At 48.1% G+C, this 24276-nt stretch overlaps 7 protein-coding genes, 1 non-coding gene and 1 pseudogene across 8 annotated transcripts; 4 read left to right on the forward strand and 5 right to left on the reverse strand.

Moving 5' to 3' along the window:
- Positions 1-84: 84 nt before the first annotated feature.
- Positions 85-1804, reverse strand: LOC131267561 (cytochrome P450 6a2-like; annotated as a pseudogene).
- Positions 1805-2666: 862 nt separating this feature from the next.
- On the reverse strand, positions 2667-4339 carry LOC131267564 (cytochrome P450 6a8-like). The gene is made up of 2 exons (XM_058270469.1): positions 3247-4339; positions 2667-3164 (listed from the first exon to the last, which is right to left on the reverse strand). Exons 1-2 carry the CDS (start codon positions 4337-4339, stop codon positions 2749-2751), a joined length of 1509 nt encoding a protein of 502 aa, XP_058126452.1. The 3' UTR covers positions 2667-2748.
- Positions 4340-5202: 863 nt separating this feature from the next.
- Positions 5203-6760, reverse strand: LOC131267570 (probable cytochrome P450 6a20). The gene is made up of 2 exons (XM_058270476.1): positions 5689-6760; positions 5203-5618 (listed from the first exon to the last, which is right to left on the reverse strand). Exons 1-2 carry the CDS (start codon positions 6758-6760, stop codon positions 5203-5205), a joined length of 1488 nt encoding a protein of 495 aa, XP_058126459.1.
- Positions 6761-8487: 1727 nt separating this feature from the next.
- Positions 8488-10050, forward strand: LOC131267569 (probable cytochrome P450 6a23). The gene is made up of 2 exons (XM_058270475.1): positions 8488-9565; positions 9632-10050. The coding sequence occupies exons 1-2, from the start codon at positions 8488-8490 to the stop codon at positions 10045-10047; spliced, it is 1494 nt and encodes a 497-aa protein (XP_058126458.1). The 3' UTR covers positions 10048-10050.
- A 512-nt stretch (positions 10051-10562) lies between these two features.
- LOC131267565 (probable cytochrome P450 6a14) lies at positions 10563-12130 on the reverse strand. Its single transcript, XM_058270470.1, has 2 exons — positions 11050-12130; positions 10563-10981 (listed from the first exon to the last, which is right to left on the reverse strand). The coding sequence occupies exons 1-2, from the start codon at positions 12128-12130 to the stop codon at positions 10563-10565; spliced, it is 1500 nt and encodes a 499-aa protein (XP_058126453.1).
- Positions 12131-13012: 882 nt separating this feature from the next.
- On the reverse strand, positions 13013-13085 carry Trnak-cuu (transfer RNA lysine (anticodon CUU)). The gene has a single exon. It is a non-coding gene; the product is annotated as a tRNA-Lys (tRNA).
- Positions 13086-13730: 645 nt separating this feature from the next.
- LOC131267566 (probable cytochrome P450 6a23) lies at positions 13731-15305 on the forward strand. The gene is made up of 2 exons (XM_058270472.1): positions 13731-14814; positions 14890-15305. The coding sequence occupies exons 1-2, from the start codon at positions 13731-13733 to the stop codon at positions 15303-15305; spliced, it is 1500 nt and encodes a 499-aa protein (XP_058126455.1).
- A 1526-nt stretch (positions 15306-16831) lies between these two features.
- On the forward strand, positions 16832-18397 carry LOC131267567 (probable cytochrome P450 6a20). The gene is made up of 2 exons (XM_058270473.1): positions 16832-17909; positions 17979-18397. Exons 1-2 carry the CDS (start codon positions 16832-16834, stop codon positions 18395-18397), a joined length of 1497 nt encoding a protein of 498 aa, XP_058126456.1.
- Positions 18398-18863: 466 nt separating this feature from the next.
- On the forward strand, positions 18864-20439 carry LOC131264262 (probable cytochrome P450 6a23). Its single transcript, XM_058266546.1, has 2 exons — positions 18864-19944; positions 20015-20439. Exons 1-2 carry the CDS (start codon positions 18864-18866, stop codon positions 20437-20439), a joined length of 1506 nt encoding a protein of 501 aa, XP_058122529.1.
- Positions 20440-24276: the final 3837 nt, after the last annotated feature.

Here is a 24276-nt window from a genome sequence, read left to right on the forward strand (position 1 = left end):
GGTTTTGCCGCAACAAAACATAAAAAAGTACAGTTATTTTTTGAATTACGAAAATTAGAAAAAAAACGTATAATTTTCCGCGGTTTGTTCGAGCGATATGAAAGACAGTTATTCCAGTCCACTCTAGGTAACGGAATTGTTCGGTGGCTAATTGATGCATTTAAATATCCAACAATTTATCGGAGGCCATTCCCATTCCAGGCACGTGCTCATGTTTCTCCAACCTCAATCGAACGCCATTGATGGGCGTCAGTACGAAGGCGCGCGTGGAGTAGGTGAGGGGCACGTCCGTCTCATCACACCGCACCACCTTGAAGTGCTTCAGCAGTAATGCCAAACCGATCCGTGCCTGCATCATACCAAACCGCAAGCCGATGCATATCCGGGGACCTTCGCCGAACGGTAGGTAAGTGCACGTGTCCCTCCGGGCCATCCGGTCCGGAGTGAAGCGATCCGGATCGTACGTCGACGGGTCAGGATAGAACTGCTCATCGTGATGGATGGCGTAAGCGGGGATCATGATCTTCATACCACGATGCAGGGTAATGTTTGTGTCGGGGATTTTGTAGGGCTTCGCGACGGTTCGCTCGAGGATGGCCACCGGTGGATATTTGCGGAGCGTTTCTGTGGAGATGGAATGGAATTTAACTGTCGCTGTGCCTGTACCCCCGCGGTGAGCACTACTTACCATAGATGCACTGGTCCAGATAGAGCATGTTTTTGAACGACTCGTACGTCATGCTGCCTTCATGCTTCTCAAGCGCATCCATCACGCAGTCCCGTGCCTTCCGCTGGACCTCCTCGTTCAGTGCCATCTCGTACAGCGTGTAGGTCATCGCACTGGACGACGTCTCGAAGCCGGCCGTAAAGAAGATGAACGCTTGGGCGGCAATTTCGTCCAACGTCAGGCGGCCTATTATCTCGCCCGAACTCTCCAGCATGCCCGTGTTCTTTAGGCTTATCAGCAGGTCAAGAAAATCGTTCCGCCGCTCGGTTTCGTGTCGCTCCCGGTAGGCGACAGTCTGCCGGATGACACCGTTAAAGAATGCGGCCACATCATCGTGCAGCAGCTTCAACCCCATCGAGTTCGCCAACCCACGGAACGTCTTCATGATAAACACCTTCAGCGGGTGGTTGCGCGGCGTATCAAAGTGATGCGTCCGATGCGCCGGAATTCGTTCTGTGGATCACGGAAGCTGTTGCACTCCAGCCCGAACGCGTATGTCCCGATCACGTCCGTCGTGAACCGTGCCATGAGATCGCGAACTTCCAACACCTTCCCACCGGTGCACTCGTCCCGCAGGTAGTCACAAAACTGTTCACCAATTTTCAACACCATCGGAAAGGCGGCCTTCATCCGCCCGCTGGTGAACGTGGGACTAATTTTCCCCCTCAAGTCCTTCCATCGTTTCCCTTCGAGCGAAAACAGATGAGCCGACAGTGGATCGTCCTTCTCGTTGAAGTAAACGCCTCGGTCGGGGAAATGGTGAAAGTCCTCGATAAGTATACGCTTCGCAAGCTGCAAATCGGTGACCAGCATTACCGGCTGCAGGAAGATGTACAACCCAACGAAGCCTCCATGGCCCTTTCCCTTGAACTCTGCGTAGAACCGTTGGCTAAGATGGGCGGGGTGGATCGATTTGCCCATCTCCTTAAAGTTCCCGAACGGTAGTTCCGGCCGGACGTACGGTACATGGTGCCGCTTCCAGAAAGAGTACTTACGCCCGATGTACAGATACACGGCCAGACAGAGCGTCGCTACGAACGCCACCAGATAGGTGGCCACTGCTACCGCGAGCTCCATTGCCGAGCGACTACTAACGAACCAAGATTGTGGAACAACGCGGAGTACACACACGGCACAATTGCTATCGCGAGCCACCACAATCGGAAAGGGCACTCACTGTCTACGGTTCAGTTGTTCGCCGGTGGAGTGGTGGTGTCCAGATACGGTACGCTTGAAAACCTGTTTTCAACAGCGAGATATGACGCGACTCGCCGATACGCGCTACCGTTACTATGGCGATCTACGATGGCGTTGCTTGCATTATTTATGGGCCAACGTTTTGCACGCCTTCTTTGATTCAGCGGACGCATGTAGGAGGCGCGTCAAGGCGGAGTGTGCGTCTCGCTTGCTGGCTTGCCTGAAAGATGATGGATTTTGATTGTCGCCTGTGATGGGCATGTTTACTACGTTTTTGCTTCAATGGGATGATAGGCAGTTCATTTGAAAAGAAATGGGCGACACACGTCCCCTTACTGCACACGTTGGATGAGAATATGATTAGGTACGGTCACACGAGACGAACCTTTGCTGGCGAACCTTTCGCACACTATTACAAACGAATGCCAAAAAAAGGTTCGCCGAACCTTTTAGCGATCACACGTAACGAACCTTTGATGTAGTTTCATTGATAGTTGGTAAGAATAAATCAAAGTAAGCATTGTAAACAAATGGGGAAATCGAACGGAACGTCAAAAAGGTTCGCGGCAAAGGTTCGTGCTATCCACCAAAATCGGTGAACCTTTTCTGCTCGAAAAAGGTTCGCGAACTCTGCTCGATTCACTAACACATTCAAGAAAAGGTTCGCCGAGCGTCCAAATTCGAGCAGGGTTCGTCTCGTGTGACCGTACCTATTGATATTCGTTTATTCAGTGAAGCTACTTTTGGAAACTATTCGGTACTACATGCAAACGTGTTGCTAATTACTACTTCTTAACTTATTTCAGTACTTCCTCCCCACGATCCTAGAGAATCTCCGCACGAAGCCAAACACCTTTGGCCGGGCCGAGAATGAAGTTCGTCCGCGAGTACTGCACCGGTATCTGCGTTCGATCACAAACGCTGAACCGGAAGCGATTCAGCAGATTAGCCAGGCCCACCTTCGCCTGTATTGAACCGAACCGCATGCCGATACATATGCGTGGACCCTCGCCGAACGGCAGGTAGCAATGAGAGTCGCGCTTAGCCACCTCTTCCGGATCGAACCGTTCCGGCCGATACTCGTCCGGTTCGGGGAAGTGTTCCGGATCGCGGTGCATCGCGTAGATCGGGACCATAATCTTCTGACCACGGCGTAGCAGCAACCCACTGTCCGGTAGGCGATAGTCCTTATCCGCATTTCTCTCCAAAATCGCTACCGGTGGATGTTTGCGGAGTGTTTCTGAAATGGGGTACGAATTAAAAACACTCGAAGCTTATCAAGGTTGTGTCTTGGGTGTGTTAACTCGCTAACACAGCCTCACCACTGATACACTGCTCCAGGTAGGGCATATCGTGAGTGGCCTCGTACGTAACCTGCCCACCGTACTTCTGCAGCGTGTCCTTGACACACTGTCGAGCCTTTTCTTGCGCCGCCTGGTTCAACGCCAACTCATACAGCGTGTACGACATGGCGGTTGAAGAGGTGTCGTAGCCGGCGGTAAAGAATATGAACGCCTGGGCGGCAATTTCTTCGAAGGTCAACCGACCGATCTCTTCCCCGCCGTCCTCCAACCGCCCAGTGTTCTTAAGCTTCACCAACAGATCCATAAAATCGTTTCGCACGATCTTCTCCCGCTCCCGGTACTCGATCGTGTCCTTGACGACGTTCAGGAAGAAGCTCGACACATCATCGTGCAGCTGCTTCATGCCGAGTGCGTTCGCGTGCGCCCGGAACGCCTTCATCAGGTACACCACCAGCGGCGAATGGCGTAGCTTATCGAACGCGATCTTTCCGTACCGGCGAAACTCGTTGTCCGGCTCCCGGAAGCTGTTACACTCGATGCCGAAGGCACACGCGCCGATCACGTCGATCGTGAAGCGCGATAGGAGATCGTGCACTTCCACCTCGTTCGACCGCTGCACCTCCTCCAGCAGGTGATCACAGAATCGACGACACACTTCGGTCACCAGCGGGAATGTCGTCTTGATGCGACCGGAGGTGAAAGTCGGGGAGAGCTTGGCACGAAGCGTACGCCACTTTTGACCCTCGATCGCGAACATGTGCGCGGAGAGTGGATCATCACGCTCGTTGAAGTAGACACCACGGTTTGGGAAGTACTGGAAGTCTTTCACCAGCAGCGTCTTGATGAGCTTCGTATCGAAGATGTACAGCAGCGGGGAGGTCAACATAAACACACCTCCGTAGGGGACGTTCAGGCGCTTGAAGTGTTCATAGTGCCGCTGCGTAATCGGTGCGATGTGTTCCACCTTACCGAGTGTCTTAAAATTGCCAAACGGAAACTCGGGCACAATATACTCCACGTTTCGATCCTTCCAAAACCGGTAGCGCCGTTTGAGCCAGGCGTAACACGACACCACGATGGCTAGTATAATTCCTGCTATCTCGAGTAACATGCTTCCAAACAGCTTGGCAGTCGAACCGTAACTGCCAGCGGATGACTGTAGAGAATTGCTACTACATTGGGAAAGGGCTCCCAAGCTGTAAATTTGTGAGATCGATTCCGCGGGGTACTGGTCGACTCTCTTTACTTGAGTCTTTCATTGATCTTCCGCGAACTGTGCCCAGAGAGTAGAGGCACTCTTTAAGTCTATCAATCCAATAAGGTTGATACGGTCCATGATTGGAGCGAGCACTGTCGCGAGCACTCGAGAGATTGTGCCTATGGGACGTAAAGAAACCTCAAAACAGATTCGCTATTGCTGTTTGCCAAAATTAGGCACACATTTTCATCAACTATTCAAAAGTTATATGTAACTCATTTTAACCCCGATCTCTCGATACCCTTAGGACAAAGAAAACATAGGATTGGTAAATCTCGAAAATAAGGAGAATGGTAAGAAAATCAGTTTTTTATTGTGAAATCTGTTCTGCTGAATACGAAGCCACTTACGTTTCTGTTTATTAAACTGCAACTAATAAAAAGAAATCGCTTTAAAATTTTAACAAGCTAGTTTAGGATTAAGCTAAGATTTAAACTAGTAAGCTATACCGGTTTCCATTTGCTAATGCACATACCCTCCTCACAATCCCCTTTACTATCATACTTCCAATGGCTGCATATAGGCATTATCACTTAAATACGTCGCAATCCGACAAGCTTTCCTCTGTCATGGGTGCAATAAAATGAGACAACGCGAAGGGGTTGGGTGTAGGTTTACAGTTACGGTTTATTTTTCAAACACTGAGATAACATTCTGCGCAATCATTGCACCCTGGAAGTGTACGGTCTTTGCCATTGCAATCGTCTCATCTCTGTTTATATCTTTTCCATCTTCAGAAACAGGCCACCCTCGATCGAGAACACCGTGCTCGTTGTAGACACTTTGACCGGATAGGACATGCTAGGGGACAACGTGAAGCGGAAGTTGTGCAGCAGCATTGCCATACCGATTCGAGCCTGCATCATGCCAAACCGCAGCCCGATACAGTTCCGTGGTCCTTCGCCGAACGGCAGGAAGGCGTACGGGTTTCGTTTCGCTTTTGCCTCCTCGCTGAACCGCTCCGGATCGTACCGGTCCGGGTTGGGGTAGTACGCGGGATCGTGGTGGATCGCATGCACCGGTATGATCACAGTTTGCCCCTTTGGAATGGTGTGTTTCGTGCCGGGCACTGGGTAGTTTTGCGTGGCGATTCTCAACAGAATCGCTGCTGGCGAGTACTTCCTTAGAGATTCTGGGAATGTGGTAAGTTGCGGTAATTAATGGCCAAGAATGTTGCATTATCGTTTACCTGAGTTGCTTACCATTAATGCACATTTCGATGTATTTCATCTCCAGCAACGCCTCGTAGGTCATGGCACCGTGACGCGCCAGAGCCGCTCGGACACAGTCTCTCGCTTTTTGCTGCAAATCCTGCGCAAGCGCCAGCTCGTAAAGACAGAACGACATTGCCGTGGAGGACGTTTCAAACCCGGCCAGGAAGAATACGAACGCCTGTGCGGAAGCTTCTTCCATGGATAGTTTATCCGTTCCTTTACCCTCCTTCATGAGCTCCATCAGCAGACTCATGAAGTCGTTTCGTTGCACATTATTCTTCATGCGAAACTGCACCGTATCCTTCACGGCGCTCAAGAAAAATGTAGCTACATCTTTGGCCGTGTTTGTTACTCCCAGCCGGCGGGATAGATCTCTAAACTGACTCGAGGCAAACCGTTTTATGATGCTCAGCCGTGAGTGTTGGAATACTTTTTTGCCCATGCGCCGAAACTCGGCCTGAGGATCCTTCAAGCTGTTACACTCCAGGCCAAACGCACAGTTTCCTATCACGTCCGTGGTGAACCTGGCTAGTAATTCCTTCATCTCCACCTCACCCGCACGATCGTGAATCGTGGATGCTAGGCAAGACCGGAACTCATCGGCCACCGCGAGGATCGTGGGAAACATCATCTTCATCTTGCCGGAAGTAAAGGTGGGCGTAAGCTTGGAACGCAGATTGCGCCACTTGGTACCCTCCATCGCGAACAGGTGCTCGGACAGGGGATCGTCCTTCCCGTTGTGGTACACAGCCCGATCGTGGAAGTAGGAGAAATCTTTCACCAACACATTCTTCACCAGCTCCAGATCGATGACCATCGTGACGGGATTGATGAAGAAGTACAGGCCAGCGAATCCAAGGCCTTTTGTTTTTCCCTTCAGCTCATGGTACACGCTGCGGGTTAAGTGTGACATATGCTGCGTCTTACCAATTTCGCGAAGGTTTCCATGAGGGAACGTTGGTTGAACGTAGGGCACGCCGAGATCCTTCCAGTAGGAGAACCGCCTGCGGACCCACAGTACGGCCAGCAAAAGTGCCAAGATAAGAAGTGGCAGGTACATTTTCGTATACTTTACAGCTTGTACAACGCCCGACTGATGGCATGGGATGTGCTGTTGTCGAGCTACATTCGTGAGTTTCGTAAAATTAGGGCATTTATCTCCTCTTATCTGAATTGCTCTTTGATGATTACACTGTTTTCAGGGCCAATTCGTCGGCATCAAGCTGCTCTTTGTTGGTAGTATGCAGTCAATTGCACGCGCACGGTTTTTGTTTGGTTTCGTTAGGAAGCACTTTGGGTTTGTTAAGTTTAACTTTGCCATTATCGGTAGCAACATTGGCGCGACAACAACGCGACATTTTCTCGTCGCGTCAATGTTGCTACCGATAATGGCAAAGTTAAACTTAATAAGTCCAAACTGGTTCCTAACGATGCCAAACAAAAACCTTGCGCGTGCAATTCACTGCCTACTACCAACAAAGAGCAGCTTGATGCCGACGAATTGGCCCTGAAAACAGTGTATGCAGCAGTAAATTTTGGTCACTTGGAGACTTGATTTGGAAACATACAATGGATTTTACCTCTCTGGAGTCGTCTCTAAACGATATCGTTTTGGTATTTTTTCTCGTTTTCAATTTGTGCTAGCTAAATGAAGGACATTTGAAATTTCCAGATGAACCAGAATTGTTTAATTCTTGAGTCTGACCATGAGAAAGAAGTAAAATTCTTTAATCTTATCTAAGCTATAATATGCAAAGTGCAAAAAAGATGCAAAGAAAAATTTGAATAGGAAATTGTTGAAAACCAAATTAAATTAAAATTGAAAAAGTTCATAGTTAAATACTAGAAAATTGGTTTTTTGTTTTTAACACTCTTGCTAATTTAAGAAAAAAGCTAATTGTTTTGCACAGTCTTTGAGAAATAGTAATTTAATAATACTTTTTCTGAGCATTATTCATCATCGAACTATGCTATAGAATACTGAAATATATAAGAGAGTAAAAAATAAATAAGACAGGACCCGGATGGAGGGGAAATACTAGGATTTAATGGTAATTAGGTTGCGAAATTCCTTGGTCAGACGAAAAATTAAACCTATTATTTGATTGCCCTTACTTTTATTTACACATTTTCCATAAGCGACCTAAACGTCTCCATACATTCCAGAACGCAATTGTCCACAGGTAGTCAAACGAGGCTTGGATCCTGGATCGAGCAAACGACAGAACACGACACTTATCAATAGACAGGGATAACGCGTTTGAATTACATCAGACACTAAAGGTTGAAGTTGTCTACGATCGTCAAGATCCTGAACTGAATTCGGCAAAAAATAGGCTTTCTGGACGGAGAGCGGATCTTGGGGGGTTCCTGAAGGGCATGATATGCATCAGAACAGGTTAGAGCCAACCTTAAGTAGCCAGTGAGAATGGATCGAACCCATCGCAGCATGTTATCAGCAATGTCGATTTGTTTGTAGACCTTTGATAGATTTGTCTGAAGACAATAAAATAAATATTATTTATTCCGATGGGTAAAATCTATCCTGCACTGTATTCCACGATCAAAGGTTGGGGATTCCATGATACGCTCTTCGGTCCCCCATGGTCGCGGGTTAATCTATAAATAAGCATGTCGGTATTGACATGTCGCGTTCACTAATACCGATACCCAGCCGTAAATTTGGGTTTACAAGCGAGATAATGGAAGTTAGCTCGCGAGTCTCTCGCGAAGCCCCATTGAATCAGTTGCCTGTTGTCCATTCTACTGGCAGAAAGTTGTTTCAAAATGTTATCTCCCATCGAAGTGCTGATCGCTGTGCTCTTGGTTCTCGGTGCGCTTGTGTATTACGCCGTGCGCAAGCATTCCTACTGGAAAGACCACGGAGTGCCCCACCCAAAGCCGGCGTTTCTGTTCGGAAGCTTCAAAGATGCCGGATCGAAGGTGCATTTTACCGGTGCCCTGGAGCGGTACTATAGCGAGTACAAGGGCAAGCATCCGTTTATGGGCGTGTACATGCTACTGGCCCCGGTCGCAATGCCCACCGATCTGGAGCTGGTGAAGACGATACTCGTGAAAGACTTCCAGTACTTTCACGACCGTGGCGTCTACTGTAACGAGAAGGATGACCCCGTGTCGGGCCATCTGTTTAACCTGGAGGGTCAACGATGGCGTCATTTGCGTAACCGCATCACACCGACGTTTACGTCCGGCAAGATGAAGACCATGTTTCCGACCATCGTGGCCGCCGGTCGGCAGTTGAGCGATTTCATGGACGAAACAGTCCGCGAGCGAGATGAACTCGAGCTGAAAGATATCGTGTCACGGTTCACCACCGACGTCATCGGAACGTGCGCATTCGGTATCGAGTGTAACAGTATGCGTGACCCGGACGCCAAATTCCGTGCCATGGGTCGACGCCTAATCGAGAAGCAACCTCCGCAGTGGGTGAATCTGATGGTGCAATTTTCTCCAAAGTTATGTCGGCTGCTCGGAATCAAGCTGACCGACTCCCAGGTGGCATCGTTTTTCATGCAAGTTGTTCGCGATACAATTGACTACCGGGTGGCGAACGGTGTACAGCGGAACGACTTTATGGACCTGATGATCCGGATGCTGCAGAACGAGGAAAACCCGGAGGAGTCGCTCACGTTCAACGAGGTGGCTGCGCAAGCGTTCGTGTTTTTCTTTGCCGGCTTTGAGACGTCATCGACTCTTCTCACGTGGACGCTTTATGAACTTGCCCTGAACCACGATATCCAGGAGAAAGGGCGCCAGAGTGTGAATGAGATTTTGGACCTACACGGAGGAGAACTGACGTACGATGCTGTATCGGAGATGAAGTATTTGGATCAGATTTTGAAAGGCAAGTAAAGTGTATACTGCTAAATAATGGGTCTTCAAATAAATAATCAACCCGTTTCCATTGTAGAATCACTCCGCAAGTATCCTCCGGTACCGATGCACTTTCGCGTGACTTCGAAAGACTATCGCGTCCCTGGCACGGACTCGACCCTGGTCGCCGGCACTCCAGTGTTCATCCCGATCTACGCCATCCAGCGCGATGCCGAGCTGTTTCCCGAGCCGGAAAAGTTCGACCCGGATCGGTTCAGTGTGGAAGAGGAAGCGAAACGTCATCCTTTCGCCTGGATCCCGTTCGGGGAGGGACCGAGGGTTTGCATTGGGCTGAGGTTCGGAATGATGCAGGCCCGGGTCGGTTTGGCCTATCTGTTGCGAGGGTTTAGATTTAGCACGTACGAGAAGACGTCCATACCGATGGAGTTTGTGCCGAACAGTTTTATACTGGCCCCGAAAGATGGCCTTTGGTTGAAGGTGCAAAAGTTGTAACGCTTTGTTTGTACATACCTGAATACCACGCGTGTAATGTAATTTATGGCTTGAAATTGGGAATATTGTTTGTTTAGTCCTTAAAGGAAAACAGAAAAACTGACATATTGTGTATGCAAATAAATGTTAGGCAAGGAACATTCAAAGTTTTATGTTCTCTCGCGTGTCCTATGTAATTATAACACATGTTTTCTTCTTAGTAAAACTACATTATTCACTGAGACACATACATACAAATTAAAAGCCCGGTCCGTGGCCTAAAACCCCATATTTCTTTTCTCTATGCAAACGGACTCCACGCGTGGCTCGTCCCTGCCCGATCCTATCCAATCCTGCACATTGACTCCGATGGATAGCAAGCTCCTACATCAACTGATAACGGGCCCCGTTATCAGTGAGTGGCCTAAGGCTTATCCATCAGGTCAGGTCCTATCAGAGCACAAAATATGAATAATAAATTGATAATTGATATAAAAATCAGGCTAAAAGTGCATTCTCTCCCCAGTATTCTGTGTTTACAGTTTCTGTACCTTCAACCAGAGCCCTCCTTCGATCGTTAAAATGGGACTAGAAGCCGACACCTTCAACGGAACGCTCATCTTCTGCTGGTCCAGGGTGAACCGGAAGTGTTTTAGCAGATAAACCAGCCCAATGCGTGCCTGCATCATCCCGAACCGAAGGCCGATGCAAATTCGTGGCCCCTCGCCGAACGGCAAAAAGGCGAACGGGTGCCGTTTGGCGGTCTGCTCGGGAGAAAATCGTTCCGGATCGAACCGTTCCGGGTCGGGGAAGTGGACCGGGTCGTGATGGATGGCGTAGACGGGCACAGCGACCATCAGGCCCTGCTGTAGTGTGTGGTCGGTGCCGGCGACGCGATAATTATGATTAGCTTTTCGCGTCAACGTCGTCGCTGGTGGATACTTCCGGAGTGATTCTGCAAAATGAAACAGAGTAAGTAAACGAAGATCATGGACGTCGTGGAAGTTTTCCAACCAATCGTACCATTTATGCACATTTCGATGTACTTCATGTCGTGCACTGCTTCGTAGCTGATGGAGTCGTACTTTTTTAGGACCTCTTCAATGTTTGCCCGAGCCTTATCCTGGAGCTCCTGGTGGAGGGCTAGCTCGTACAAGCAGAACGACATGGTGGTGGAGGACGTCTCAAATCCGGCGAGGAAAAACACAAACGCCTGGGCCGCGATGTCATCCATCGTGAGCTGATCGCCCGAACCACTTCCCTTGCCGCTGAGCACGTCCTCTTTCATAACCTTCATCAGCAGCGTCATGAAGTCGTTCCGCTGCACATCGTTGGTCTCCCGAAACTGGATCGTGTCTTTCACAACGCCCATGAAGAAGTCCGCAATGTCGGCCGGTGTGAGAGCAACGTGGAGCGTCCGAGCTAGCTGTGGGAACTGAGCCGCCAGGAAGGTTTTCATCGCTCGGTAGCGCGACGGTTCGAACACCTTACGGCCCATCACGCGGAACCGTGCGTTAGCGTCCTTGAGACTGTTACACTCGAGCCCAAATGCCACCGTACCGATGACGTCGGTAGTGAACCGGGCCAGTAGGTCCTTCATCTCCACACCACTACTGCTAGCGATTTCTCCTGTGAGACACTTGGTGAACTCCTCAGCCACCGACGTCACGGTGGAGAACATCATCTTCATCTTGCCCGAGGTGAACGTGGGCGTTAGCTTGGCTCGGAGGTTCTTCCACTTGGAACCCTCCATCGCGACCAGATGCTGGGACAGCGGGTCATCACGTGGATTATGGTACAGGCTTCGGTCGTGGAAGGTGGCAAAGTCTTTCACCAACACCGCCTTGACTAGATCTAGATCGGTAACCAGAGCGACCGGGTTGATGAAGAAGAACACACCACCGAACGGTCCACGGCTCTTCAGCTGTTCGTAGCAGCCCTGCAATATCTGGGACATGTGGCGCGTTTTGCCCAGCCCCCCCAGGTTACCCTGGGGAAACGAAGGCTCGACGAAGGCGACGCCACGATGCTTCCAATAGGAGAGTCGCTGCCGGATCCAGTAAACCGCAGCGAGTGCCGCAAGCACAACCAAATGAATCCACATTGTCGAGCAATAGTGCAACCGCTACTGATCTGCGACGCCTTTATGTTTCAACTGTAACATGCAGTGGGTCTGTCTGTTTATCTATTCATTTTTTAATTACCACCTCACCGGGACTTGGCAATTTTTGCACGCCTCAAGCGACGGACAGGTCTATCTTATCGCGCTTGTTGGCTAGTGATTTTTGTAAGTTGATTAGGCCATTTTTCTGCTTCAACTTGTTTGATGATACCATCCGAGGGCTCATCGTGACTGTACACGTTTTTTTATCGTTTGCGACTGCATTTAACTGGCTCTCAGACGATCTATAAAATTTTTTTTTTTTTATTCAATTTCGCCCATTCAATACAGTAGACTCCCGAATATCCGGCTAATCCGAAAATCAAAATAAAGCAACAACATAAACAGGTACAATACGGCCTGGCCGTCCAAATATATATAAAAAAAAAAACAACATAAACAATATTAAAATTTTCATGAATCTATTTAACAAATGGTTTGTATTTAACACTAGAGTACATTGCTTTGGAATCTTGCGATACTGCTTTTTAGCGGTAATTTTGACCGATCTTTTTAAGACGCTGTAACATCTTTGTTTTTGAAGAATTAGTGTAAAGTTCAAATTGAACGGAGTTAAAATCATTTCAAGTTTTATTTTTTCAAAATTTAAAATGTAAATTTAAAAAAAGTGCAGGAAATAGAATCAATAAATGCGCTTTAGATTATTTTCTTTTTTTTTAAATTTATTTTAACGCCTAAATTTTTCATACCGTCAATATACCGACGGAATGGAATGATGATGTTCAGAAAACTTTTTGAAACCTCTATTTTCATCTTTGCGTATACCTTCTCGAGGGAAGATTAAAAAAAGCGGACAAATCCCTGCGCCCAACGTGGGGCTCGAACCCACGACCCTGAGATTAAGAGTCTCATGCTCTACCGACTGAGCTAGCCGGGCAGATGATTAGCGACAAGATAGTGAAGAAGCGCTAACTCGCGCTTGGTGCTAGTGGAGTTTGCGCATTACGCATCATCAACACGTGTAGATCTGTTTCGTTCACACGTTGTACCGTAGAGGGGAATCTATTTCAAGTGAACCGGCACGGCGTTCTTTTTGACAGCCATGAAAATCTGTAGTTCAAATATTGTTCATCATTTTTTTCCAACAAACCGGTTTTCGAGAATAACAAACCACCCCTGCAGAGTAAGGAAACTACAGAGAGAAGATAAGCAATGCGTACAAAAGCGCAAGTCACTGATCGAACATAATAGTTCAGCTCCCGCACCACTCCTCGCCTCGTTAACAATCTTATCTTCAAGTTGAAAAATTGCTCACACCTACAACGGATGAATCGGTAGCGTAAAACTGAAATGGCGTCAGAAAAGAAGAAAAAAAATATAATCTACTCAAATGTTCACACCCTACCAAAAATACTCAACTCATGCTGACATATGTTTGTTGGCGCAAAATCAGCAAAACAATCATCAATGGGGGGTAAAAAAGGCAAACCAAGAGGAATGCAAGAGGTGGGATTCCAAATATATAAGCGGTCAATTTGGGCAACTGACACCTCAGTAAGCCTTCAGCTAGCCTTCAGCAGCAATGGTTAGTTTGTTAGATATTGTGTTCGTGGTTGCGGCGTTGGCCGCCGCCGTCTACTACTACCTGGACAAGAAGCGATCCTACTGGAAGGATCGCGGAGTGCCGGGACCGGAAAGTGAGCTGCTGTTCGGTAACTTCCGAACGATCGGCACTAAGGAACACGTTACGGTGCCGATGCAGCAGATCTACAAGAGCTTTAAAGGAAAGCATCCGTTCGCGGGAATTTATCAGTTTATAAGACCGGTCGCTCTGGTCACCGATCTCGAGCTGTTGAAGTGTGTGTTTGTGAAGGATTTCCAGTACTTCCACGATCGCGGAACGTTCTACAACGAGCGGGACGATCCGCTGTCGGCGCATCTGTTCAACATCGAGGGCCAGAAGTGGAAGAATCTGCGCAACAAACTGTCCCCGACGTTCACGTCCGGCAAGATGAAGATGATGTTCCCGACGATCGTGGCGGCCGGCGAGCAGTTTAAGGACTTTATGGAGGAAACTGTTCGCAAGGAGAGCGAGTTTGAGCTGAAGGACCTGCTAGCCCGGTTCACGACGGATGTGATCGGTATGTGCGCGTTCGGTATCGAGTGCAACAGTATGCGCAATCCGGACGCTGAGTTCCGCAAGATGGGCCGGAAAATCTTTGAAATATCTCCCGGCGCGTTCCGCACCATGATGATGAATGGACTGCCGGAGGTTGCGAAGATGTTGCGCATGCGCCAAACTGACAAGGAGGTATCGGACTTCTTCATGAACGCGGTCCGGGACACGATCGACTATCGGGTGAAGAACAATGTGCAGCGTAATGATTTCGTGGATATGTTGATAAAGATGATGCGCAAGGACGAATCGAACAAGGAGGACGATTCGCTGACGTTCAACGAAATTGCTGCGCAGGCGTTCGTGTTCTTCCTGGCCGGTTTCGAAACCTCCTCCACGCTGCTCACGTGGACGTTGTATGAACTTGCGCTAAGTCAGGAGATACAGGAAAAGGGACGCCAGTGCGTAAGAGAGGTGTTGGCAAAGCACGGAGGCAAGATGACGTACGAGGCCGTCTTGGACATGAAGTACCTCGATCAAATTCTCAACGGTAAGCCAAAGGAACAAGGTTAGGAGCCTCAAGAGCATTTATTAATGTGCACATTTTCACTCTTTTATGATATAGAATCGCTCCGCAAATATCCACCAGTGCCGGTACATTTCCGAATCGCGTCGAAGGACTATCACGTTCCCGGAACCAAGTCGGTGTTGGAGGCGGGAACGGCTGTCATGGTACCAGTACACGCCATCCACCACGATCCGGAGGTGTTCCCGCAGCCCGAGCGTTACGATCCGGAGCGGTTCAGTCCGGAAGAGGAGTCGAAACGCCATCCATACGCCTGGACGCCGTTCGGCGAGGGTCCGCGGATTTGCGTTGGCCTTCGGTTCGGTATGATGCAAGCGCGCATTGGATTGGCCTATTTGTTGAACGGATTCCGCTTTGCGCCGAGCGCCAAAACCATCATTCCGATGACGCTGTCCACCGAAAGCTTTATCATGGCACCGAAGGGTGGCCTCTGGTTGAAGGTTGATAAAATCTAAAAAAAATCTTACACCGCTACTCATAGGTTTAACTTTGAAGACTGTAGTCTTTAGAATTAATGTGCCAGATGAAATATAGTCAATTAGTGTGTAAGTGAAATTTTTCAATAAAATTGAAAATAATTATTTTTTTTAATGAAATCTGGTTTTGACTCGCATCAATTATTCATAGAGAGCTTATACAGTTTGCTTCTTAGCTTTCTTATTCTTTCGCGTTATCGGTAATGTCTATCTTCAAGATTAGGTAGGATTACTAGTCGTTTTTTTCTGGATTACCAATCAACATTTGGAAAATATAAAAGATGAAAAGAACTCAAACTCTATTATTTCTACTTTACGATGAGGAAACGTTATGATAGAGAGGTGCATCAAAAAACCAAAAACGTTAAAATATAGTCAATATTGCAAAATTGCTTTTGACGTAGTTATAGCTTGTTAAGAAGCACGTTGAAAATCCTCACTAAAAAGCATTGAAATACAACATGTAGCTTGTAATTTGATAGGTGTAGCTTGGAAATTTAAGAAAAGCCTTTGTTTCTTTGTTGGAAAAAAATCAGATGTTTTCGAAATATTTAAATTGAAAATAGCGTAGTGGTCACAATGATCGCTTTTTGGATTCTAGTGTTAGTCATTGGTTTGCATCAATTGGAATGTTTTTTTTACGTTTATGAATTTTTATTTCTATAATGAAATGAAATGTTTGCTTTGTTACTGTTGGTTTTCGCAGCTATTTTACCTTCCGTTTTTCCTTGGATGACGTTGCAGTTAAAATCACAATGTCCCAAGATAAGAAACAGGCGAATAATCTTACGTCTATTTTTCTACAGTACCCTTTCATTGTAACCATTTTAATGATAAGTTTCTTTTAACGCGTGTTAATTTTCCTCTCTTATTGGAGTTGTACAACTGCTGAGCGATTTTACCGTGGCAAAGTCCACTCAGAATTAGTTTTATACGTTCATTTCTTCAGCCGTTTATAAGCATTATGATTACTATCATTTGTTAAAACACGTTGTAAATTAGACAGAAAAAACAACACACTGGATTGTAAGATTATCACAAGGCTCAGACAACTAGACAACTGTTATCGCATCGTAATGTTGTTCAATGTACGTTGGAGTTGTTCAACAAATTACTGTGACACAGTTCACCCCCAAAAACACTAATCTAACCGTGACACAAACACGCACACATGCACGGTTTTGGAGATAATAACATCAGCCGAATCTTCTCCGCGCGAGGATAAGGCAGCATCTACCTACAGTATGGACTATAAAGTGGCCTATAATTGGAGGCGCCTCTGTTAGTCGGGCCCTATCTAGTTAAGTGCGTGAATCGAGACGGACGAAAAACCTATCTGTGTTTGGATTTTTTAATGTGACATTTGATTGAAGGAAATTACTGGTGTCCGCCAAGGGAGGAGATAACATTTCCGGTTGTTGAGCAAAGGCAGTCGACCGTTGGGGTTCAACCTAAACGGTACATACAAAAAATCAGAGCATACGAAAATTAACTGAACCACCAATATGGAAAAGCTGCATGTGGCAATTTTGGTGGTAACGGTGTGCTTCAGCGTGTACTGGTTGATCTGCAAACGATTCCGGTACTGGACGGATCGGGGTGTTCCCCAGTCGAAACCGGAGCTAGTGTTTGGAAACGCGCGGGAAATCAATCGGACTGTGCATATAGCGGAAAAATTCCAAGAGATCTACCACGAACTAAAGGGCAAACATCCGTTCTGTGGATTGTACATGTTCTTCAAGCCCGTCGCCCTCATCACCGACCTGGAGCTGCTGAGGAGCGTGTTTGTGAAAGACTTCCAGTACTTCCACGATCGGGGTAACTACTACAACGAGAAACATGATCCGCTGTCGGCGCATCTGTTCAACATCGAGGGCCAGAAGTGGAAGAATCTGCGCAACAAACTGTCCCCGACGTTCACGTCCGGCAAGATGAAGATGATGTTCCCGACGATCGTGGCGGCTGGGAAACAGTTTAAAGACTTCTTGGAGGACACCGTGCATGGGCAGGCCGAGGTCGAGCTGAAGGATGTGATGGCCCGGTTCACGACGGATGTGATCGGCATGTGCGCGTTCGGCATCGAGTGCAACAGTATGCGCGATCCGAACGCAGAGTTCCGCGTCATGGGTCGGAAAATCTTTGCGCCAAGAGGAAGGGCAAAGAACTTTATCATCAACTCATTCCCAAACGTGGCCAGAATGATCGGTGTACGTACGCTGGACCCAGAGGTGTCGGACTTTCTGATGGGTGCTGTACGCGATACGATAGACTATCGGGTGAAGAATAATGTCCAGCGGAACGACTTTATGGACATCTTGATCAAGATGCGCAGCGAGAAAGATACGAAATCGGACGACGGCACCCTCACCTTCAACGAGATAGCGGCGCAGGCGTTCGTGTTCTTCCTGGCCGGGTTCGAGACATCTTCCACGCTGCTGACGTTCACGCTTTACGAGTTGGCGTTTGACCAGGAGGTACAAGAAAGGGGAAGGCGATGTGTCAATGAAGTGCTGGAAAAGCACAATGGCGAGCTCACGTATGAATCCGTCCTCGAGATGGACTATCTGGACCAAATTCTGAAAGGTAGGTTTGTTTTTAAGTAAAAAGAAATCCGCTGGATTTTGACCTCTTGACTTTGGCAATCCTTTACAGAGGCTCTTCGGAAGTATCCTCCCGTTCCGCTGCACTTCCGGATCACCTCCAAGGAGTACCGCGTGCCCGGCACCAAGTCCGTCCTCGAGGCAGGAACGTCGGTTATGATTCCTGTGTTTGCTATCCACCGCGATCCGGAACACTTCCCCAACCCCGACCGGTTTGATCCGGATCGGTTCACACCGGAGGAGGAAGCGAAGCGTCATCCGTACGCCTGGACACCGTTCGGCGAGGGACCTCGGATTTGCGTCGGGCTACGCTTCGGGATGATGCAAGCTCGCATTGGGTTGGCCTATTTGCTGAAGAGTTTCCGATTTAAACCGTGCTCGAAGACGTTTGTACCGGTAAAGATTGACGTTGACCAGTTTATTTTGTCTCCCGCAGGCGGGATGTGGTTACAGGTGGAGAAGCTCAAGTGAATGCTCGTTCATCAAGTACCAGAAAGATAATGGATACACATTAATTCGATTTAGAGGATGTATAATGTTTGCAACATCGACGAAATCTATTTTTACACAATAAACCAAACCAATCGGTAATAGACAATCGATAAGCTTAACATTCCATCAGGTCTTTGATTCACGTGCTATAATAATCTGATTGCATGAAACTCATGTTATCTCTTCTATTTTTTTAACGTGATGGTATCTCAGGCAAGTTGTTACTTATTGTAATTTCGTATATCTGTTTCACTACTGGTACTTGTCACGAAGCACAATCATAAAGGGCTTTAGATAAGAAAATACTTCAAATTCAGACGAGATACTGTTTTGATGCAAGAACGTAGGCCATCAGTTGAGATTGTGCTGTTGTCGGTAACGGTGATTCGTTTACTTGCGGCTTCGACAAACATTGTCCGTGATCAACGTTCATTCTGCAGTCAACATGGAGCTTTTAGAAGTATTAATCCTTTTTGTGGTAGCGTGTCTGACCATCTTTGTTGCGCTGGTAAAGCGATTCCAATATTGGAAGGATCGCGGCGTACCGCAATCCAAACCGCACCTCATCTTTGGCAACATGCGGGAAGTGAACAAGACGCTCCATATAGCGGAAGGGCTACAGCAACTGTACAACGAGCTGAAGGGAAAGCATCCCGTCGGTGGATTCTATATTTTTACGAAACCCGTTGCCCTCATCACCGACCTCGAGCTGTTGAGATGTGTTTTTGTGAAGGACTTTGAGTACTTCCACGATCGCGGTACGTACTACAACGAGCGGGACGATCCACTGTCGGCGCATCTGTTCAACATCGAGGGGCTGAAATGGAAGACGCTTCGAAACAAAATATCGCCCACGTTTACGTCCGGCAAGATGAAGATGATGTTCCCGACGATCGTGGCGGCTGGCAAGCAGTTCCGGGACTTTATGTGCGAGGCTGTGCGGGATGAGGCCGAGTTTGAGCTGACCGATGTGTTGTCTCGCTTCACGACGGATGTGATTGGGACGTGCGCGTTCGGTATCGAGTGCAACAGTGTGCGGAATCCGGACGCAGAGTTCCGCGTGATGGGGCGCAAAATCTTCCAACGATCGAGGGGACTCGTGCGGCTCGCGTTGACGAACGTGCTACCGAATCTGGCGAGAAAGCTCGGAATAACAGTGATCGAGCATGATGTGGCCGAGTTTTTCCTGAATGCCGTACGCGAGACGATCAAGTATCGGGAGGAGAATAATGTCCAGCGAAACGACTTTATGGACATTTTAATTCGACTGCGCAGTAAGGAGGACACGCAGTCCGATGGCGAAACGTTCACCTTCAACGAGATAGCGGCGCAAGCGTTCGTGTTCTTTCTGGCCGGGTTCGAAACGTCGTCATCTCTTATGGCGTTTACACTGTACGAGTTGGCCACGAATCAAGAAGTGCAAGAAAAGGGACGACGTTGCGTGGAAGAAGTTCTTGACCGTCACAATGGAGAATTAACGTACGAAGGTGTATTGGAGATGCATTATCTGGAGCGAATTCTTAAAGGTAGGCTGGAGGAACTCGTCTCTGTGTGAAGTGATGCAATAATTGCGATTGTTTGCTATTCTTTTCCTAGAAACCCTCCGGAAGTATCCTCCGATTTCGGTTCACTTCAGGCAAACTTCGAAGCGCTATCACGTCCCAGGGACGGATACAGTGCTCGATGCTGGCAGCTCCGTCATGATCCCGGTGCTGGGAATTCATCGTGATCCGGAACACTTCCCCAATCCCGACCGGTTCGATCCGGATCGGTTCACGGCGGAGCAGGAAGCGAAGCGTCATCCGTACGCCTGGACACCGTTCGGCGAGGGTCCTCGGATTTGCGTTGGCCAGCGGTTCGGGCTGATGCAGGCCCGTATCGGACTAGCTTATCTTCTCACGAGTTTCCGCTTCTCTCCGGGCCTGAAATACCAGAGGCCGGTAAAGCTTAACATCAAAATTCCTGTTCTCACTCCTGAGGGTGGTTTGTGGTTGAAGTTGGAAAAGCTTCAAAAGGCTTAGACTTAGATTATCTTTCAATATGTTTATTCATTGATTGTTTATGAAGTACATATAGTAGTTTACCGTAATAATGCGAAGGTGTTATCAAAATTTGGTTTTATTTGTTCTAGATTAGATATTATTCCAGCAGGTATTATCACTCCTCACCGTGATCCAGTTTTTTATCTGATCCGATCAACGCTTTCACGATTGCTGATGCAGAATGGTGTCTGTTGCGCCAGTACCCGGTGGAGTTGCTAACCCCACATATTACCTGTCAAGTGGATTGTACGAACAGGAATGTTTCCATTTGATTGAATTAGTTTGAATTGCCTCAGTCGAAACGATGGAGCGATAACATACCGTCGTCGTATTGAAATTGGTACAGTTTTGCAGATGACTGGCAACAGGTTGATTTTGACCAAGGAGTATGATTCCGACCGTCAACGCGCAAACAAGCAGCAAAATTTTAGCCATTATAAAGTCAAACCGACGAACCGCACAGCACAACAATACTTCCCGAAAGTAAACCCGATCCACTTGGCGGAGGTTATTTATACAAAAGTTGTTATCGAGTTATTGTTATTGTGTTAGTATTTGCTACAAAAAAAGAGTTTGGTATTGTTCATTGAATAATTTGGTGCAATGTAAATAGTCGGTTTAGTTTGGCCGGCTTTAGCAACCTTTTTCAAACAGTTTTTGCAAAAATCTTGGTGTTGTAAAATTGAAACATGACTGGTAATTCGCTGCGGAAAAAGTGTTTTGTTTGTTTTTTTTATTTCAAAGGAAAATGTTTCTATTCAAACAATATGATAATTTTCCCTTCGACTGAACTCGTTATAGCTCGTTAACGCAACGATGGGGCTTACAGCTTCAAAACAGAATTAAAATTCACGTTCAACATGTGATCCTACCGCTTCCAAGAAGGGTACATTTCGAACTCTCATAAAATTGAACAATTTTCTCTCCGAAGACCAACCACCAAACATCTCCTCCTCCAATACCCGTGCCCACTGAGGCGAAAGAGTTGGCACCAAAACAACTACCGGGGCCAAAATCAATCTGCCCCGGCCCAACTGCGAAACCGCAGGCCAGCAAGAGATCATTGAAGCAAATTTTCTGACGTTTGTTTGCACAAACGGACGGAACGCAGACGGTTTTCCCCCGGCGGTGGGAGGAACGCTGGCCGGGGGTCGCTGCAGCGCGGTGATGAGGTTTTGATTTTCCACCCACGCACTCAACGGATGGGCGGTGGGATGGGGGCGCTGTACCGATGCAGGGTGCCATAAGCAAGTGAACCGCAAGAAAACTCCGACAGGAAAGAAAAACATGGTGGGAAAATTAAAGAAAAACATCCCCATTAATGGATGGGTGTTTGCGGGGCAGAGGAGGGTTATGCGGATGCTGTTGCTGATTGGAGGTCTAGTGGGAGTTCGAACACGGGACACGGGGTGGAAGAAGGTGTTTGAGGAATTTTCCGAAAAAAAAGAACCGGAACCGACAAGAAAACGAAAGTTCGTTGCGGCATCCCGCTGAGCCTGGCAGTTTCCACGGCGTGACCAGAACGGCGGCTCGTGGGGTTGATTTCCTTCGTGTTTGTGTGATTTTGTGTGTGTGCGTGCGTGTGCGTATGTGTACCGAAGCAAGAAGAGAGAGAGAAGCCGAGTGGTTTTTTCCAACCCCCCCCCATGGTGGCATGGTAACAACAGAGCGCCTGTAGCTTTTAGCATAATTTCATAAAAATAACACCGTCATGCTTACGGGCACACGCATCTCGCCCCAATTTTCCATTTCCATTCTCCCTATTTCCCTCAGTGCATACATACATACACACGCACACACGCAACTTCATTGGACGGACGAGGCAGAACGAAAGGCTCTCTAATAACCGGGTAGAACAGCTTCAACCCCATGTTGACGGTATTTTTTCGGGATTCGGGTACGTACTCCCCCCCCCCCCCTCAGCTCCTCCCTTTCCCACAAGGCAAGTGGGCGACTGTTGGGCGAATGATGGGTTCGGGTGGATCGTAAATCCACCGGCAGAAGGGATGCGGCACCCGTCGTGCCATAAGTATATTATTAACCAGCTCGTAAGCGAACGCAACGCAACTGAACCGGAGCCGGATGACCCTGGACCCTCACCCCCTTATCTGTACCGTCCTTTACTCCCTTCCCCTTCCGCCAGTGGCGTAGGGAAAATTCAGCTGGATGTGATTTGAAGTTTGATTTTTTTCTCCCCCACCGAACATTATTTTTCTCAGCATTTCGTCAGCCTACAAACGACCCAACGCGGTTGCTAATGGCAACCAGCTGATCAGCGTTCGGGCTAGGTTCGTGTTTCGTAGCGAGTGCTTTTTCGAACACACGAGCAAACTGCTCGAAAGCGGAGAGCTTCCACGCGAAGCTTCACCGAGGAGTCTGCGTGCTTTTGCAGCATCCACATTCTTCGAACGGCGTGAAGGAAATGGAGGCAACGGGAGCTCGTGCCTCGATTCGGGAACAGTTTTCGGAAGCAGGCTTGGCTGGCACGGCGACCAGATTCGTCCTTGCCGTCAGTCGTGCAGCAGGATACGCGTGAGAAGCACACACTGCCCCAGATTCGTCCGCCCATTCCGTTGCTGGGTTCGTCGTTCGGCGCGTTTCGGTACGCTCGGTACGCTCGGTCGATCCGACGGGTGTGTTTTAGTTCGGGCGGCGGGGGGTTCGGTCGTTCCAGTCGTGCATCCGGCGGCCAGTGTGCCAGTGGGCCAGTGAGTCAGTGCGTTCAAGTGCGCCCGCGAAAGTGAAAGGATCAAAGAAGCCAACGGTGCGTGTTAGAATCGTCTTCTCCTTCGTGAGTTCTTCTCTTCTCCATTTCTTTTTACATAATTTCTGTTCGTTGCTGAAACCAGCGATCGTGGGTTTTTCCTCATTTTCGTCGAAAAGAAAAGACAAACCTTTTACCACAAACCGAATAAAGACGAACGGAACCCAGCTCCCAAACGAACCAAGACTTCCCGCAAGTTTCTTAACGCATTCTCAGAAGGCGGTTGATGAATTCGAATGGCAGATTGCCTCGCCAGAACGCTTGTGCTGAATCGTTTTCTAAATTTCTAAAGGACGTCCGCAAAACCCCCGGCACACGTGGCAAACCCCACTTTCAAACAGCCTGTTCCGCTACCCGGCATCGCATCCGTTGGGAATTACGGTACGCAGAACGTCTTTTCGAGAAGCGAAAAGTTCCTTCCCTCCGGGCCCGAAGAAGGGCTGAGGGCCGTGTCGTAAAGTTCGAATTCAATTATGAAACGGCTCATTATACACGGCCTCCAATTGTGCGGCTTGATGCTGGAGGACGAACCGTGAGCGTGTGGGTGTGTGCGTGTGATTAGTATGCTTGCGTCATGTTTAATCAGTGTAAGGCGTAGGTGAATGTTAAAACCGATTGATTGTCAGTGCGCGCCTCCCCTCGCCCTCGCCGCGAGGTGGGAAATTCGTAGATACACGCATTTTATAGCTGCTATTTCTTGTTTCAGTGCGATTCGACGCCTTTTGTACGGCCTATTGTTGTGTGATAAATTCGGCGCGAATGTGTTTGTGTGTGTGTGTGTGTGTGTAAGTGTGCCATCAATCTCTTAGTGTGTGTGTGTATGTGTGTTTGCGAAAGTGAATGTGTGCGCTACGGCTTGGCGCCGAGGTCAATTAACGTTAACTCGCGCGTTCCCGGTTGGAATGTCCTCGAAGACGTCGGGAGCTGTACGCCGCCCCAATTTCTCGCCATAATTAGTTCCCAAGCCTTTGCCGGGGCCTAAATTTGTTCGCGGTGTGCTCCAGTGTGCGATTGTGTGTTTGTGTGTATGTGAATTGTGTTTGTGAAGTGAT

Source organism: Anopheles coustani, chromosome 2, assembly GCF_943734705.1.
Source record: "Anopheles coustani chromosome 2, idAnoCousDA_361_x.2, whole genome shotgun sequence".
NCBI classification, from domain to species: Eukaryota; Metazoa; Arthropoda; class Insecta; order Diptera; family Culicidae; genus Anopheles; species Anopheles coustani.

Bases quoted from the DNA above. Each gene is read 5' to 3' on its own strand.
- LOC131267567 (XM_058270473.1), top strand. From the start codon at position 16,832: ATGGAAAAGCTGCATGTGGCAATTTTGGTGGTAACGGTGTGCTTCAGC. The intron at 17,910-17,978 runs GTAGGTTTGTTT...AATCCTTTACAG, and splicing joins TCTGGACCAAATTCTGAAAG to AGGCTCTTCGGAAGTATCCT.
- LOC131267566 (XM_058270472.1), top strand. From the start codon at position 13,731: ATGGTTAGTTTGTTAGATATTGTGTTCGTGGTTGCGGCGTTGGCCGCC. The intron at 14,815-14,889 runs GTAAGCCAAAGG...TTTATGATATAG, and splicing joins CCTCGATCAAATTCTCAACG to AATCGCTCCGCAAATATCCA.
- LOC131267565 (XM_058270470.1), bottom strand. From the start codon at position 12,130: ATGTGGATTCATTTGGTTGTGCTTGCGGCACTCGCTGCGGTTTACTGG. The intron at 10,982-11,049 runs GTACGATTGGTT...TTCATTTTGCAG, and splicing joins CATCGAAATGTGCATAAATG to AATCACTCCGGAAGTATCCA.
- LOC131267570 (XM_058270476.1), bottom strand. From the start codon at position 6,760: ATGTACCTGCCACTTCTTATCTTGGCACTTTTGCTGGCCGTACTGTGG. The intron at 5,619-5,688 runs GTAAGCAACTCA...CCACATTCCCAG, and splicing joins CATCGAAATGTGCATTAATG to AATCTCTAAGGAAGTACTCG.
- LOC131267569 (XM_058270475.1), top strand. From the start codon at position 8,488: ATGTTATCTCCCATCGAAGTGCTGATCGCTGTGCTCTTGGTTCTCGGT. The intron at 9,566-9,631 runs GCAAGTAAAGTG...TTTCCATTGTAG, and splicing joins TTTGGATCAGATTTTGAAAG to AATCACTCCGCAAGTATCCT.
- LOC131267564 (XM_058270469.1), bottom strand. From the start codon at position 4,339: ATGTTACTCGAGATAGCAGGAATTATACTAGCCATCGTGGTGTCGTGT. The intron at 3,165-3,246 runs GTGAGGCTGTGT...ACCCCATTTCAG, and splicing joins CCTGGAGCAGTGTATCAGTG to AAACACTCCGCAAACATCCA.
- LOC131264262 (XM_058266546.1), top strand. From the start codon at position 18,864: ATGGAGCTTTTAGAAGTATTAATCCTTTTTGTGGTAGCGTGTCTGACC. The intron at 19,945-20,014 runs GTAGGCTGGAGG...TTCTTTTCCTAG, and splicing joins TCTGGAGCGAATTCTTAAAG to AAACCCTCCGGAAGTATCCT.